Source organism: Montipora capricornis, chromosome 12 (assembly GCF_036669925.1).
Source record: "Montipora capricornis isolate CH-2021 chromosome 12, ASM3666992v2, whole genome shotgun sequence".
Classification (NCBI taxonomy): Eukaryota; Metazoa; Cnidaria; class Anthozoa; order Scleractinia; family Acroporidae; genus Montipora; species Montipora capricornis.
The window spans coordinates 28,461,089-28,473,762 of NC_090894.1; the positions used below are offsets into that span (position 1 = coordinate 28,461,089).

Sequence of the window (12,674 nt, forward strand, 5' to 3'; positions counted from 1 at the left end):
TGCATATAATTAAATGGATTGCACTGCACCCAACATAAAGTGCCTTAATTGTTAAGCCTAGGGAAATTGCTACATGTTTCTTAAGCAATATGGTAAGTGTTGAGGTTACGTATAGCTCTGGACTGCTAGCTGTAAATTTGCTTTTTATATCTTATGTCATTTTCATTGGGGAGATCGAGTTGAATACACTGACCCCTAGTCCATGGACTATCCTGATGGACTACCATGAAAATACTATTTCAAGTGAGTATTATTGGTTGAGAGCAGCGTCAAAATTAGTGCTGAGCCTAAACATCCATTTTAAATGGCGTTGGTCAACAGTATGTATAGTCTAAGCACCCATTTCAAAAAGATTAGCTTTGAAGAATAGACCATTTTTGAATTCTCATGGCTGGACTGGATCTAGCATGGAATGGAGGCTAATGCGGGCAAATCTTTTCAAATGCAAATTAATTTGCCCGCATTAGCCTCCATTTCATGCTAGATCCAGTCCAACCGTTAGAATATGAAACTGGCCTATTGTTGTGATGGCCGAGTACTTCATGTAAGTAAAGTGTCAAACCGGTGAAATTCCTGACAGAATTCCTGACAGAATTTAGTTACATGAAGGTACATGCAATGTTTGTATGTAACCAATTCAGTTCTTTTAATAGTACTCACTCGAAATAGTATTTGCTAGAGTTAGTCTATTTTAGGATAGTCCACTTGGGTTGTCCATCGGGGTAGTCCATGGACTGGGGGTCAGTGTTTTAACTCTCCTTTTAAGGACGGTTCCTACTAATGCAAGGTATTTTTGCCATGGTTTATGATTATGCAGGAAATGTAGATCTTAACAAGTGTTATTGAAATCAAAAAGGAAAATTGGGGGCAACCACGCCTTTTTCAAAGATAATTAATGAACAATATTAGTAAAAAGCTTTAAATACAAAGCCATGTATGGCATTCTTAGTCTCAAATTGAAGCTTAATTATCTCTGAAAAATGCATGGTTACCCCCAATTTTCTTTTTGGATATCAATAGTACTTACAGGGTACTAAGATCTACTTTCTTGGCATAATTTGAAACCGTGCAAAAATATCCCTGTATTAGTATGCATCACCGATAGGAAATGCGAGAATCTTGAGATGGGCAGAACGTATGCACAATAAAAATAGTAGGAACCGTCCTTAATAATTATTGATGGGACACAACTGATTCCTGAAATTTATTGGTTTGGATTGATTTTTAAATACGCTTGACATTCCTTCTGGAGGAAGAACAAGCAGTAACATAACACAAATACCTACATGTATTTTCCTGCTTCCATCTAGTACTCTGATCAGTACATCAATAATACAGTGCTAATCACTTACCATTACAGTATTCCATTTCAATGAGCAATGACGTCCCATCAATGTAGTGATTGTAGTAAGTCACTATATTAGTATGATTTAATAAGGACAGGATGTCCACTTCCTTCCCTGCATCAGATCTTTCCTTCTCACTTGCACGGCTCAGGTTTACTTCCTTCACTACCACAAGCACGTTGTCCTAATTTCGTACACACATGGTAAGAAAAAAATCATTTGAAGATTTTGCTGAGGGTGCATGTATTCAATAAGTGGTATTCTAGAGACAGACCTTATCATCCCGGTACGTTGTCAAAACTTGTAATGAATTGAACATAATAATAATATTTATTAATAATAAATTTATATAGCATATATTCATATCTGTGCTAGGTGCTTTTCAGTCTAGTAAAAACTACCTACTAAAAAATTACCTACTAAGAAATAAAACAAGGAAAACATTGAATGTAATATAAGCTAATTTAAAAGGGTAAGTTTTCAGCTTAGACTGAAATGCGGATGTTGGAACCCAGTCTAATGTCCTTCACAAGCTGGTTCCACAGTCTAGGCGCATGGATGGAAAAGGCTCAGAGGTCTACCATAAGTTTTAAGATTGCAATGCACGTGACATCATTGGATGAGAGCAAATTCCTATTTTGCGAAGGTACTCAGGACCAAGAATAGTATATAATAAAAAGATTTAAAAGTAAGTAAACAAACCTTAAAAATAATTATTTGTTTCTTTGGGAATATCAATATTAAGGATACTGCAGAGCAAAACCACATTATCTTACTCAACACATTAACCCCTAAATTGGCCTCAATTGATGCGTAAAATCATCTGGCATTAGACAGAGTAAAATTTTTAAGTCTCACTTTCAATGTGGTTCCAGAAATAAACACTTCTGATGGTAAAGGAAATCTCAGAAGTGCAATGTCTGAACTTCCAATGGAGCATAATTTCTGTGATAACCTGGATAAAATGCTGGGATTCAAAGCACAATTGGTTGACATTTTGCCCTTGAAAGTTAAACAAATATGCTTTAATGTCACTGTTCCTTGGTATCAACATAGTTAACTTCTAACGCATAATGTAAGGCGCAATAGAACGAGACAACAGACGTATTGGCGTTTTTTGAGGGGAACACTGCCTTGCGACTGGTTAGCCTATGCGACTTCCGGATTGCGTGATATAGAACAACCTCACTTATCTCCCCAGCACTACGAGCTTGTCCGACCTTGAACGACCGACTACAAAGAACAAGAAGATAACTAACACGACATGAATAGCCCATTTTAGTACGGTCATGTTCCATTAACCGTATTTTACTGATGGGGCAGTAAAATCTCATTGAAAACCAAATAATCTTTTTAGGAAGATAAGCAGGATAGAAGTAATGTGATGAGCCTGATTGAGATACTGTACAGAAGGGGTTATTATTTGGATCATAAATAATTCATGAGGATCAAAGTCAATTATGTTTGTATGGCTTAAATATTCTGACACAGAATTCCCTTTCTTCAAATGAGGTTTTTACTTACTTTTGTGTTGAAAACTCCTGTGTTAATTACAAAAATAACCAACCAACATGAACATTTCTGACCATGAATAAGTATTAAAAGTTCAAAAATTATTTGTCATTGGTGTTGTATGACATTTACAATCTCAGCACTCTGGTGGTTCGTATTCAAAACATTACTTCTTATAGCAGTCAAGTTTGATGTTCTGATGCATGCCTGATTTCTACTATGAAATACTCAGACGGATTTATCATAAGCTCTCAAGTACATGTACACACTGACATCCTATTAAATCCACTTAACTCTTAAGTAGTTTATAATAACACCATGTCTCATGTCATGAACAAAATAATTTTTCCATATATCGAAAATTTCCGACTTTTCTGCTTCAATACAAAAACTGAAGAATTACATTGAAGCTAAAAATTAAATTTCCGATAGAGGAAGTGAATTAAATTTATAGAAGCTTTTAGCCCTTTTGAGTGTCCCCAAAAAGTCTGAAATCAAGCTGTGTATTAAGGATCGAAAACTGTTGGCACTCCACGTTAATATTAATTAATGCCTTCGTGTTGCTTTTCGAATGATTTTTTAAATTTGTTAAATAAGCGAATTTTCTACCTAGTAATTATGAATATTTGCCGCAGTGTAAACAATAATCATGAAACGATTTGGCATTTCAACTGATGAAGGAAAGTAATTATAATCGGCAGGGGGTCAAGTAACAGTTTGATATTTCAGCTTGTTATATTTCGATATTGTGAGAGATAAATCAGTAAAACCGATGGTTATTTTAGAAAGGAGTCATCCCTTCCTGCCAAAAAATAAAACTATCGCGGAGTTCCTTCAAATCATTCCCAACAGGGATGGATAGTTGATAACAGGCAGGAAAAAAAAACATACTTTTCAATGTCTTCTAAATCAGTAAAAGGGCTTTCTCGCAGTTTTGCCCAGCGGATAAAGCGTTCATCAATCAACAACAAGAAAATGTAAGGCTACATATATTGTGGGAGGACTTCAGCTCTGACATGCATCTTGCATTAATTGATGCTTACATCTGCGCAAGAATGAATGAAGGCTAACCTCCGTTTTGCGATACAATACTGCTTCGCCAAAAGCTCCCCTTCCTAAAGTTTTGATTCTTGTATAGGGCTCCTCTGATGCTCTTGGCTCAATGAGAGAATCTTCCGCCATTGTCCAGAGTGCGGGATGTCAGCCACGTTACACCTACAGCGCTGTCATAATTTCGCGCGCGTCTCCGTGCTCCTGTACGCGTTGTGAGGAAAAAATCAAACTCGGCGCATCTTGAGTGAATCAAAGAACTGCCAGAAAATATCGTAGCGAACTAAGAGGACCGACCTAGCCCCAAGATATCGCGAAAGTCTCTAAAACTGTTAAATAATTGTTATGCTGCAGAAACACTCCCTGGGAGACACAACATTACCAGAACATGAAGTACTGAGATTTCAAGTTTCAAAGATGGACTCCAGATCGGACGTAAAGTTGGTTTCTTCGAGGTTAATTCAGGCAATCGAAACGACTTTAAACCCATCCACTGCTCAGCAGCAGCGAGCTGAAGCTTATGAGGTAAGAATGACGCAGCTTTTTGCTCAACGTTTGTTCGTTGAGCCAAATGCTTGAGAGTTTTAAGGTCTGCATGCATGCTCTACATTTGGAACAAATATTTTTTAGTCTCGAGAAGTTTGAAAGATCCTTTGAACTCTGTGTTCAAAAATTTTTGACTGCCGGATATTTGGTCTATTTAAGACCTTGCCTGGCTGCCGGGCAAATTAAATTAAAGGTTCGTTCGCTGTGTATAAATGGAAGAGTTAAGCTTATATTTTGTTGTTTGAGAAATATGTTACAACCTGTAGTGATGGCTAAATAGAGGTTGACCAGTTAATTCTGTCCCCCAAATTTCTCCTATGGCACATTTCTGAGTGTAACGGAAATAATGTTCACTCAATCAGGTTATTAATAAAATAAGTGTCAAGTGTTTTAGTGCTGGGGCACATAGAGAAGGGTTTATCAACTATGTAATGTTTAAGGAACGAGCAGCAGTGTTTTATCGGGGTTTAAAAACACGAGGCGCCGAGTATTTTTCAGACCCGATAAAACACGTGCTGCTTATTTTTGAACGGCTTAAAAAACATTCCACAAAGAGCGTATCCTAAGTGCTTTACAACAGAACAGAGCACAGTCGAGCCTTCTTTATTTGTTTTATGATAAAGAACAAGTAATTTTTTTTTAAAAATTCTACTTTATTTTCAAAGCGCGCGCTGCTTGTGGCGAACTGAAGTGTCATCAGCACAGTGCTTTACATGTATACTCTGATAAAGCACGCTAATTTGGACCAATCAGAGTGCTTGTAAGAATGTTTAAAATTATTTGATTGGTTAATGAAACAAAGGCTTGTCAAAACATCAATCAACTGGAAAGTGGCTTGACAGAAGTCACACAAAATTCGAATCTATGGAAGAACAAAAGAAGACAAGAGATGGCGTACGAGGAGAGGTGTAAAATTCTTAAATGGAACTCTTTAGTAAAAAGGAGGGATTTTCTTTCCCTGGTGGAATGCTATAAGATTGTATTCAATCTGAATGGATTAAAATTCAATGACTATTTTGAATTGTGCCGGAACACTAAGTCGAGATCAAACCATCCATATAAGTTACAAACCAAACTCGCAAAATTGAATAATTGTTATAAAAATTCTTTCTTTGCCAGAATTATCAAACCTTGGAACGATCTTCCTATTAATGTATTTAATTTTCGCGATAGCCCTAACGTTAGTAAGTTTAAATTAAGACTGAAGAATCATATGGCCATTTTATATTTATTTATGATAATTATCTGTTTCTTATCTGATTTTTTCATATTTGTATCAACTAGTTTTTTATAGTGACTTCAAATGACCTCTTTTCTTTAGGAGACCCTTGATATAGGGCTAACCTCTGGGTTTCCTTTTTCTGAATAACTATGTTTGTATGTTATTTTGAAATAAAGTATTGTAAATGGTCGGTTTCAGACCGTAAAAAAACAGCAAAAAAGAGGATCTAAATAATTAAGTTCATTGAAATCCGGCTGAATTGTTGCCCATGAAAACCTGCACGTTTCCGACGTGAGAATTGGAAAACAAACTGTTCAATAATACCCAAGGAAAAATTCGGAAATAATTATTCATCTGCCATTTCTGCGGATCAAGGCGTGAGCTTTCGTTTGTTCTGTGCTTGTACTCTCATAAAGCACGCTGTTTAAACCAATGAGAGCGCGCGTTATATAGAAACTTTGTTATAATTTACCACTAGTCTGTGGTCTTTATTTTATATTGATTGCAAAACAATACAATACAAAACTTTATTTCTAAACATTACAAATACTGTAACAAAAAGCAATATAAGTTTAGAAAAAGGAAACCCAGAGGTTAACCCTAATTGTTAAGGATCTCCTAAATAGTAAGGAATCAACAGAAATATAAAATTTAGCTATAAAATTAAACATTTATATAAAAGCCAATTTATAAAAATAAGAATAAAATAAATAAAATAAATCACAGAAAACATTAATAAAAAAGTACAGAATGTCCATTTATATGTTGTTCCTTATTGCACACGCAATCAAACATACATTAAATAAGTAATATAATATGTGATATGAGTGGTAGGTCTGTGTCACGTTTACAATCTTGAGGCAAAGCTGAGAGTTTGTAAATGTGATACACATGTAACGTAAATATTGTACGACTTATTAAATGCCAGCATTTAAGTGATAATATATGCTAGGTATTTCTGGTGATTCAAAACATTTTAATACGGAAAATTAAAAGAACGTAAATGAAAGAAATCTGTATCAGATACACAGTTAATGTAAATTGATTAATAAAACATTTCTTTTGTTTTCCCACCATGAATGAGTTCTATAATGATAATTACAATTTTATCTTTGTTATAGTTTATTGAAGCGTTCAAGGCCGATTCCCCTTTATGTGTTCCTGCTGCTCTTGAGTTGTATGACCGAAATAATACAGCAGTGGTTCGCCATACAGGATTACAGCTTTTGGAACATACTGTTAAGTTAGTATTGTAATCTTTGAATATATATCCCTATGAATCTTTATGGGGAAGATAATCGTCTGTTTGCAAACATAGCTTCCTTTTGTTGTTCAAGTGTGCTAAGTACAGGAAAAAAGAGTCTTAGGTTTTTGTCACCAATAAGGTTTGCATTGGCCCATGAACAACAATAGGTGGTGTGAATAACATCTTTGCTTTATGTGTTTATTTGTCGTCCAGCTTAATTAACTACTTACCATAATATTATGGAGTTTGTGAGAGTCAACAAACCATTGTTAATATATTGGAATGACTAAATAGTTTTGAGCATCCTAAGAATAAGACAGAACAAGTACTGTAAACACCTGCAGATAAGCCACACCCTGAAATTTAACAGCTCAAATTTTGGAAAAAAGTTTTCTGAAAGAAACCAAAAGAAATCCAAAGTCTAGTCTTTAGAAGTCTTCTTTATCCACTGTTCATTCAATGTAAACTCACTATTAACATTGAAACGGAAAATACTTCAAAGTCTTAGCCACAATTTTAATGAACAACGTTTCTACCAACTGAGACACATCATCGATCTTTTTCTCCTATTTGTTGACAGGAATTTTTTCATTCAATGCAGTTTTTCCATATATTTTTGCATTACAACAAGAACATAAGCGGAACGTTTGTAGCTTCGTAACCAGGCATTAGATCAGACATGAAGATGGAAAACTGGACATCAGAAGCAGCCTTTTTCAGATAAGCCACACCCCTGATTTGTAGCGACGATTTTTGGGAAAAAAGTGCGGCTTATCTGAGGGTGTTTACGGTAGATGTTGATGACTGAGGTGTCACATACAGCGGAGGAGGTGTTGCCTTAAATTTGGCAGCTGCATATTGTTACACTTCTTTGCCCATTGATCCCTGGGATTGAGGCTCCAGCCGATTTTACTTGTTAACTGGCGATGTCCTGGGGTGCTTAAGGAGTCAATGGGTACAGGCTATACACATTTAGGGTAGGTCCTGTCCACTGCGCACCAGTGGCTTTGTTGGTTGAGCACCGGGCTGCCATGTGGGAGGTCGTGTGTTCGACTCCGGCTGGACCAACGCTCAGGGTCTTTAAATAACTGAGGAGAAAGTGCTGCCTTTGTAATTACATCCGCAAATGGTTAGACTTTCAAGTCTTCTCGGATAAGGACTAGAAACCGTAGGCCTCGTCTCACAAATACCTTCCATGTTCATTAGTTCCCTGTGGGACGTTAAAGAACCCACACACTATTCGAGAAGAGTAGGGGATGAAGTTCCCGGTGTTATGGCTGTCCTTTGTGAGTATATGGGTGGGTGGGTATAGCAGGTCCACATCAGCGGAATAGCTGCCAAAACTTCAACCTGCTCAAACAAATAAATAACTAACTAAACTAACTAACAAACAAGCTCAGAACATTTTATTTGTTGTTATCGTAAGGAGGGGGACATTGGGAGTTGCCCAATAGCACATTTCTGTAGCAAAAATTGGCAAATACTGAAAAACCACGTTCAAAAACAGTTAAATACTGAAACAGAAATTATTTATATTCTATATTTTTTTCTTCCCTATGTTGCTCAGCGAGTGCAGATTAGTATAGCAAATTAATCACTCTTCCAAAGTGTGATCTCACACTAAGGAGAAAGGTTGCAGAGCATCCAGAGTTTCCAAAATCCATGCGATAATTTCTACATCAAATACCATGAACCAAAACATACAAAAACCACTTACCATAGGGTTTGATCATACTGCAATTCTGACCTCATTTCCACAGACCCCAATGTCCCCGGGCCCCTTTATAGAAAACATGCCTGTTATCTGATTGCAGTATCAAATCCTGTAAAAGAAGACTTCCAGTGGAGAGTTGCAAGCGTTGTATATTTGAAGTATCTATGGTATCAATAGACCATTTTACAGTTGTGGCTAAGTTACCAGGCCTAGCAATGGAAGCGAGGCTGCCGGTGACCCTGTTTTGATACAAACCTTCATGCTTTTGTAATGTTAATATGGACTAATTAGCGTTACAACAACACAATTTACATGATAAAAGCAGTGAGGTCTGTATCAATGCAAGGTCACCGGCAGCCTCGCAGCCATTCATAGTCTTGGTCGCTGAGCAAACAACTGTAAAATGGCCTATTCTGGAAATGACAACAATAATAATTATTATCATCACAGATTTAAATGGAATTCATTGAGTCCCAATGAACAAGCCAAACTCAAGGCTACAGCTCTTTATCTTCTAGGACAGGTCAGTGAATTGGGAAAGGAAGGTGACTTTCCCTAGCTATTTCTATCTTGGCATGATACTAGGGAGTTTAAGAAATGAAGACAGCTACGGCAAAGAAAACATAACTTCAAAATATAATTTTGCATTTTGTACATCTTATTAGTATTTGTCTGTTGTTCTCTCTTTTTCATGTTATGCAATATCTGTGAAAAGTCCTGTCACTGAGTTTAGTACAAATGCAAATGTTTGAACTTACATGTAGGTTACAGAATGAATGATGCATAATTTGAATAAGCATTGTTTTTGTTTTTGTCTTTGTTTTCTCTTGGGACCATTGTAAGGTCCAAGAGAAACTGGAAACAATGCTTTAGAATTTAAAATTTGGGTGGACAAACAAAGAGTATTATGGTATTTTCAGTTTCAGGCAATTGCATGCTGCACATTTTCCTCATTTGACCAAGAACATAAATATTATTATATTACAGCAGGTACAAAATGCAGGTCACAAGTCACAGGTTATTCATTGTCTTACCGACACAGAAAGAACCCTAAACATTCATTAAAACTAACCTTAGTCCTAATTAGGCCCAAACAAACGTCTTTAGGCCTAATTTTAGCGTTAGTAAATGGTTAGGGTTGTTTCTGTATTGGCAAAACAAATGATCTGTGACTTGTGACCTGTGACCTGTGTTTTGCTACCTGCCCTTATATATTATTCCTTTTTGGTGTTGCTAATTGGCCATTGCTGTTGTCGTTTGTGAAACTCCATACTGTTTGTGAGGGCTGTCACTAAAGGCAGTGAGCCAGGGATTTTCCTTCACTACTATAAGTACTAGACTAAGTATAACTCCCAGCTTCTTTCAAATGGACTCCTTTAACTGCTTGTGTCTTCACCACATGGTTCCACTTCTACTTATTTGTGTCTCCTGTCGTCTTCTAATATCATCAGAAATGGAGACTGATCTGCTGTCAGGGAAGGGAGGTTGGTTTTATTTTTTCACATCTTGACCATTGAATAAAGAAATTTAATCTTTTGTTTTTTTAGGGGAATGGAAATTTGGCAGATGAACCTACTCACATCAAGGAAGCTCTCTCCCGACTTGTGGTTGAGATAACAAAAAGGGAATGGCCTCAGAACTGGGGTTCACTCCTTCCAGAGCTTAACAGCATCTGTAGATTGGGAGTATGTCATTTTACCTGATAAACTGATACTTGCAATATTATTAAGTTCCAACATGTGGTAGTTTAAAACTCATTTTGTGGCTTATGTGATTGTTTTCAGGACATTCAAACTGAAATTGTTCTTATGACTTTTCTGCGGTTGGCTGAAGATGTGGTCACTATGGACAGTAATTTACAGTCTAATAGAAAGAAAGAGATTACTAACGAATTGAACAGACACGCCCAGGGGCTATTTACTTTCTTCCTTGAAACGTTGTCCACCAATACGGCAAAGTATAGAGCCTTGAAGGTACAGTGTTGAGTCTTGGCACCACGTTGGAGCTGATTACTTTTATTATCATCATCATCATCATCATCATCATCATCATCATCATTATTAGTATCATTATCATATCATAGTCGTCATTACCGTCATCATTATCTAAAACAAAAGGACATCATAAAGTTATTGACTGCGTGACGGATATTGATTACCCTAGCATGACGTATGTTAATTACAGTGGTACATAAGCGCTAAAAATGAACCATATGCACAGTAAACGTTCATGTACACAAGAGATTGAGTTGTAGAATTAAGTTCAACGGAAGAAGAAATAGTGAACTTCCAGATGATGCAAAAAAAGTGCGAAAAAGTGATTGAAACCACATCCTGAGGCTCAAATGAAAATGTAGACTGAGGTAGACTTTTCGAAGCAGCGCACATTAAGCTGTCGAGAAAGTTGTTTATAACCAACTAGCAAAGCGCTTGAAAAAATATATATTACAACTCAGAAATATGGCTTGTGCAATTTACAGTTAAGTCTAATCACTCAATGGATAAAAATTGTTCAACGTAGTATGCCAATCGCGCGATCGAAAGGGCAAAAAGCCAGACCTCGTGGGGTTTCTTATCAGCTATCAAAACATGCTCACAAGGCGACAAATGATTGGTCAATAATTATTATCCTACTAAATCTCCGTAACAACACAAAATACAGATTTACTACTGGGTAGAGGCCTTAGATCATGCTGCCATGTTTACGTCCGATTACCGCCGGTTTGGGTAATTCAGGGGTCGTTGTGCTTGGCCGGTTACGGCCGGTTTGGATGTCAATGGGTTAACCCATTCATTCACACCTCAAACACCCAAGGACACCCCCAGGTGACGATGAAAAATTGTCTGGCGTTAGAGTAAAATCTGTTAAGTTTCACTCCCAGGAGTCAATGGGATAAATCACAGAACTTGCAAACCCTCACTTTCTTTCCACAGAATCGCATGGAGAATGGTGATGTTCGTTGCAAAACTCAGGTTTGTTTTGTTGTTAAAATTGTTGAGCTTATGTTGTATACAGAGACAAACTCAAGGTATCATTTAGGTATTTTGTTAGTTAAACGGCAAACAGTCTTCTCTTGGTTGGTATTAAGTTTATAAGAAGAGTAGTGACGGCTACTGTGGGTGTACATGGAGATACCCAGTCTTTGAGCTGTTAACTGGGATTCAGGTTCCATATTTTCCTATTATAATTTTATTTTATAATTTATGTTGTGGGTCAGTATTGATAATACATTAGACCCTTCTCCAAAATGGTGGCCAGAAATTCTAATAAGATAAAATTAAAAACTAATACCAGAAATAGAAAGAGGCTGGAATTTTCAGTCTACATGTACCTTGCAAATTGCTAATAATAATAAATTCATTTCCTCCTTCATTTCCTCCTTCCCAACCTTCTTTTGAACCTGACAGGCTTCTGTGCATTTGCGGCTTGCGGAACAGACTCTGAAGACATTAGCAGGCTACTTAGACTGGGTAAAGTTTGGAGTGGTGTTTTCACAAAACTGTATCATTCTTCAAATGCTGTGTTTATTGCTAGAAGACGACTCTCTCAAGATTCCAGCTGCTGAGTGCCTTCTTATCATTGTCAGTAGAAAGGTACAAAATCACACAGGTTTTTCTTTATGCATGATTGACATTGTTTTGCATTCCTTTGGTTTTTGCAAGGTATTCTTGTCCAACCTTTTTTAAAAAACAAATTGCGATTTTGAGACGGCAATACCACATTATATTGACGGCTAGTTGGGAGAAAATATATTCCATATTGGGCGGAGTCACAAAGCGACGGAGCCCAATACGGAATATATTTTCTCCCAAGGCTGTCAATATAATGTGGTATTGCCATCTCAAAATCGCAATTTGTTTTGTATCGCTATCCATCATTTATAAGGATAAACAAAACTGTAAACTATTCAACCTGCGCCTGATCGAAATTTCAATTCTTTCTTCCTGCAAAACGTATTTGTTTACGTACGTCAGCAACCCAATTCAGTGCAACAACGTCAATTTCAACATTAGAACCAATCACAGGCTGCAAAAGTGA

At 36.8% G+C, this 12,674-nt stretch overlaps 2 protein-coding genes across 6 annotated transcripts in view; one reads left to right on the forward strand and one right to left on the reverse strand.

Moving 5' to 3' along the window:
* Positions 1-4,057, reverse strand: part of LOC138027155 (serine/threonine-protein kinase Nek9-like) — a 52,806-nt gene extending 48,749 nt beyond the window's left edge. Inside the window, exons 1-2 of one of the 4 annotated variants that reach the window (XM_068874671.1) lie at positions 3,930-4,057; positions 1,353-1,530 (exon numbers count right to left, since the gene is read on the reverse strand). In XM_068874671.1, the coding sequence (XP_068730772.1) occupies positions 1,353-1,530; positions 3,930-4,040 (289 nt within the window). In that variant the 5' untranslated portion in view covers positions 4,041-4,057. Of the gene's footprint in view, positions 1-1,352; positions 1,531-2,204; positions 2,574-3,929 lie in introns of those variants that run through there. The other 3 variants (XM_068874670.1, XM_068874669.1, XM_068874672.1) reach the window with 3 other exon arrangements.
* Positions 4,058-4,253: 196 nt separating this feature from the next.
* Positions 4,254-12,674, forward strand: part of LOC138027154 (exportin-5-like) — a 42,635-nt gene continuing 34,214 nt past the window's right edge. The window contains exons 1-7 of one of the 2 annotated variants that reach the window (XM_068874668.1): positions 4,263-4,433; positions 6,798-6,919; positions 9,087-9,159; positions 10,184-10,321; positions 10,421-10,609; positions 11,570-11,608; positions 12,044-12,229. In XM_068874668.1, coding sequence (XP_068730769.1) covers positions 4,326-4,433; positions 6,798-6,919; positions 9,087-9,159; positions 10,184-10,321; positions 10,421-10,609; positions 11,570-11,608; positions 12,044-12,229 — 855 coding nt within the window. In that variant the 5' untranslated portion in view covers positions 4,263-4,325. Of the gene's footprint in view, positions 4,434-6,797; positions 6,920-9,086; positions 9,160-10,183; positions 10,322-10,420; positions 10,610-11,569; positions 11,609-12,043; positions 12,230-12,674 lie in introns of both variants that reach the window. The other variant, XM_068874667.1, reaches the window with a different exon arrangement.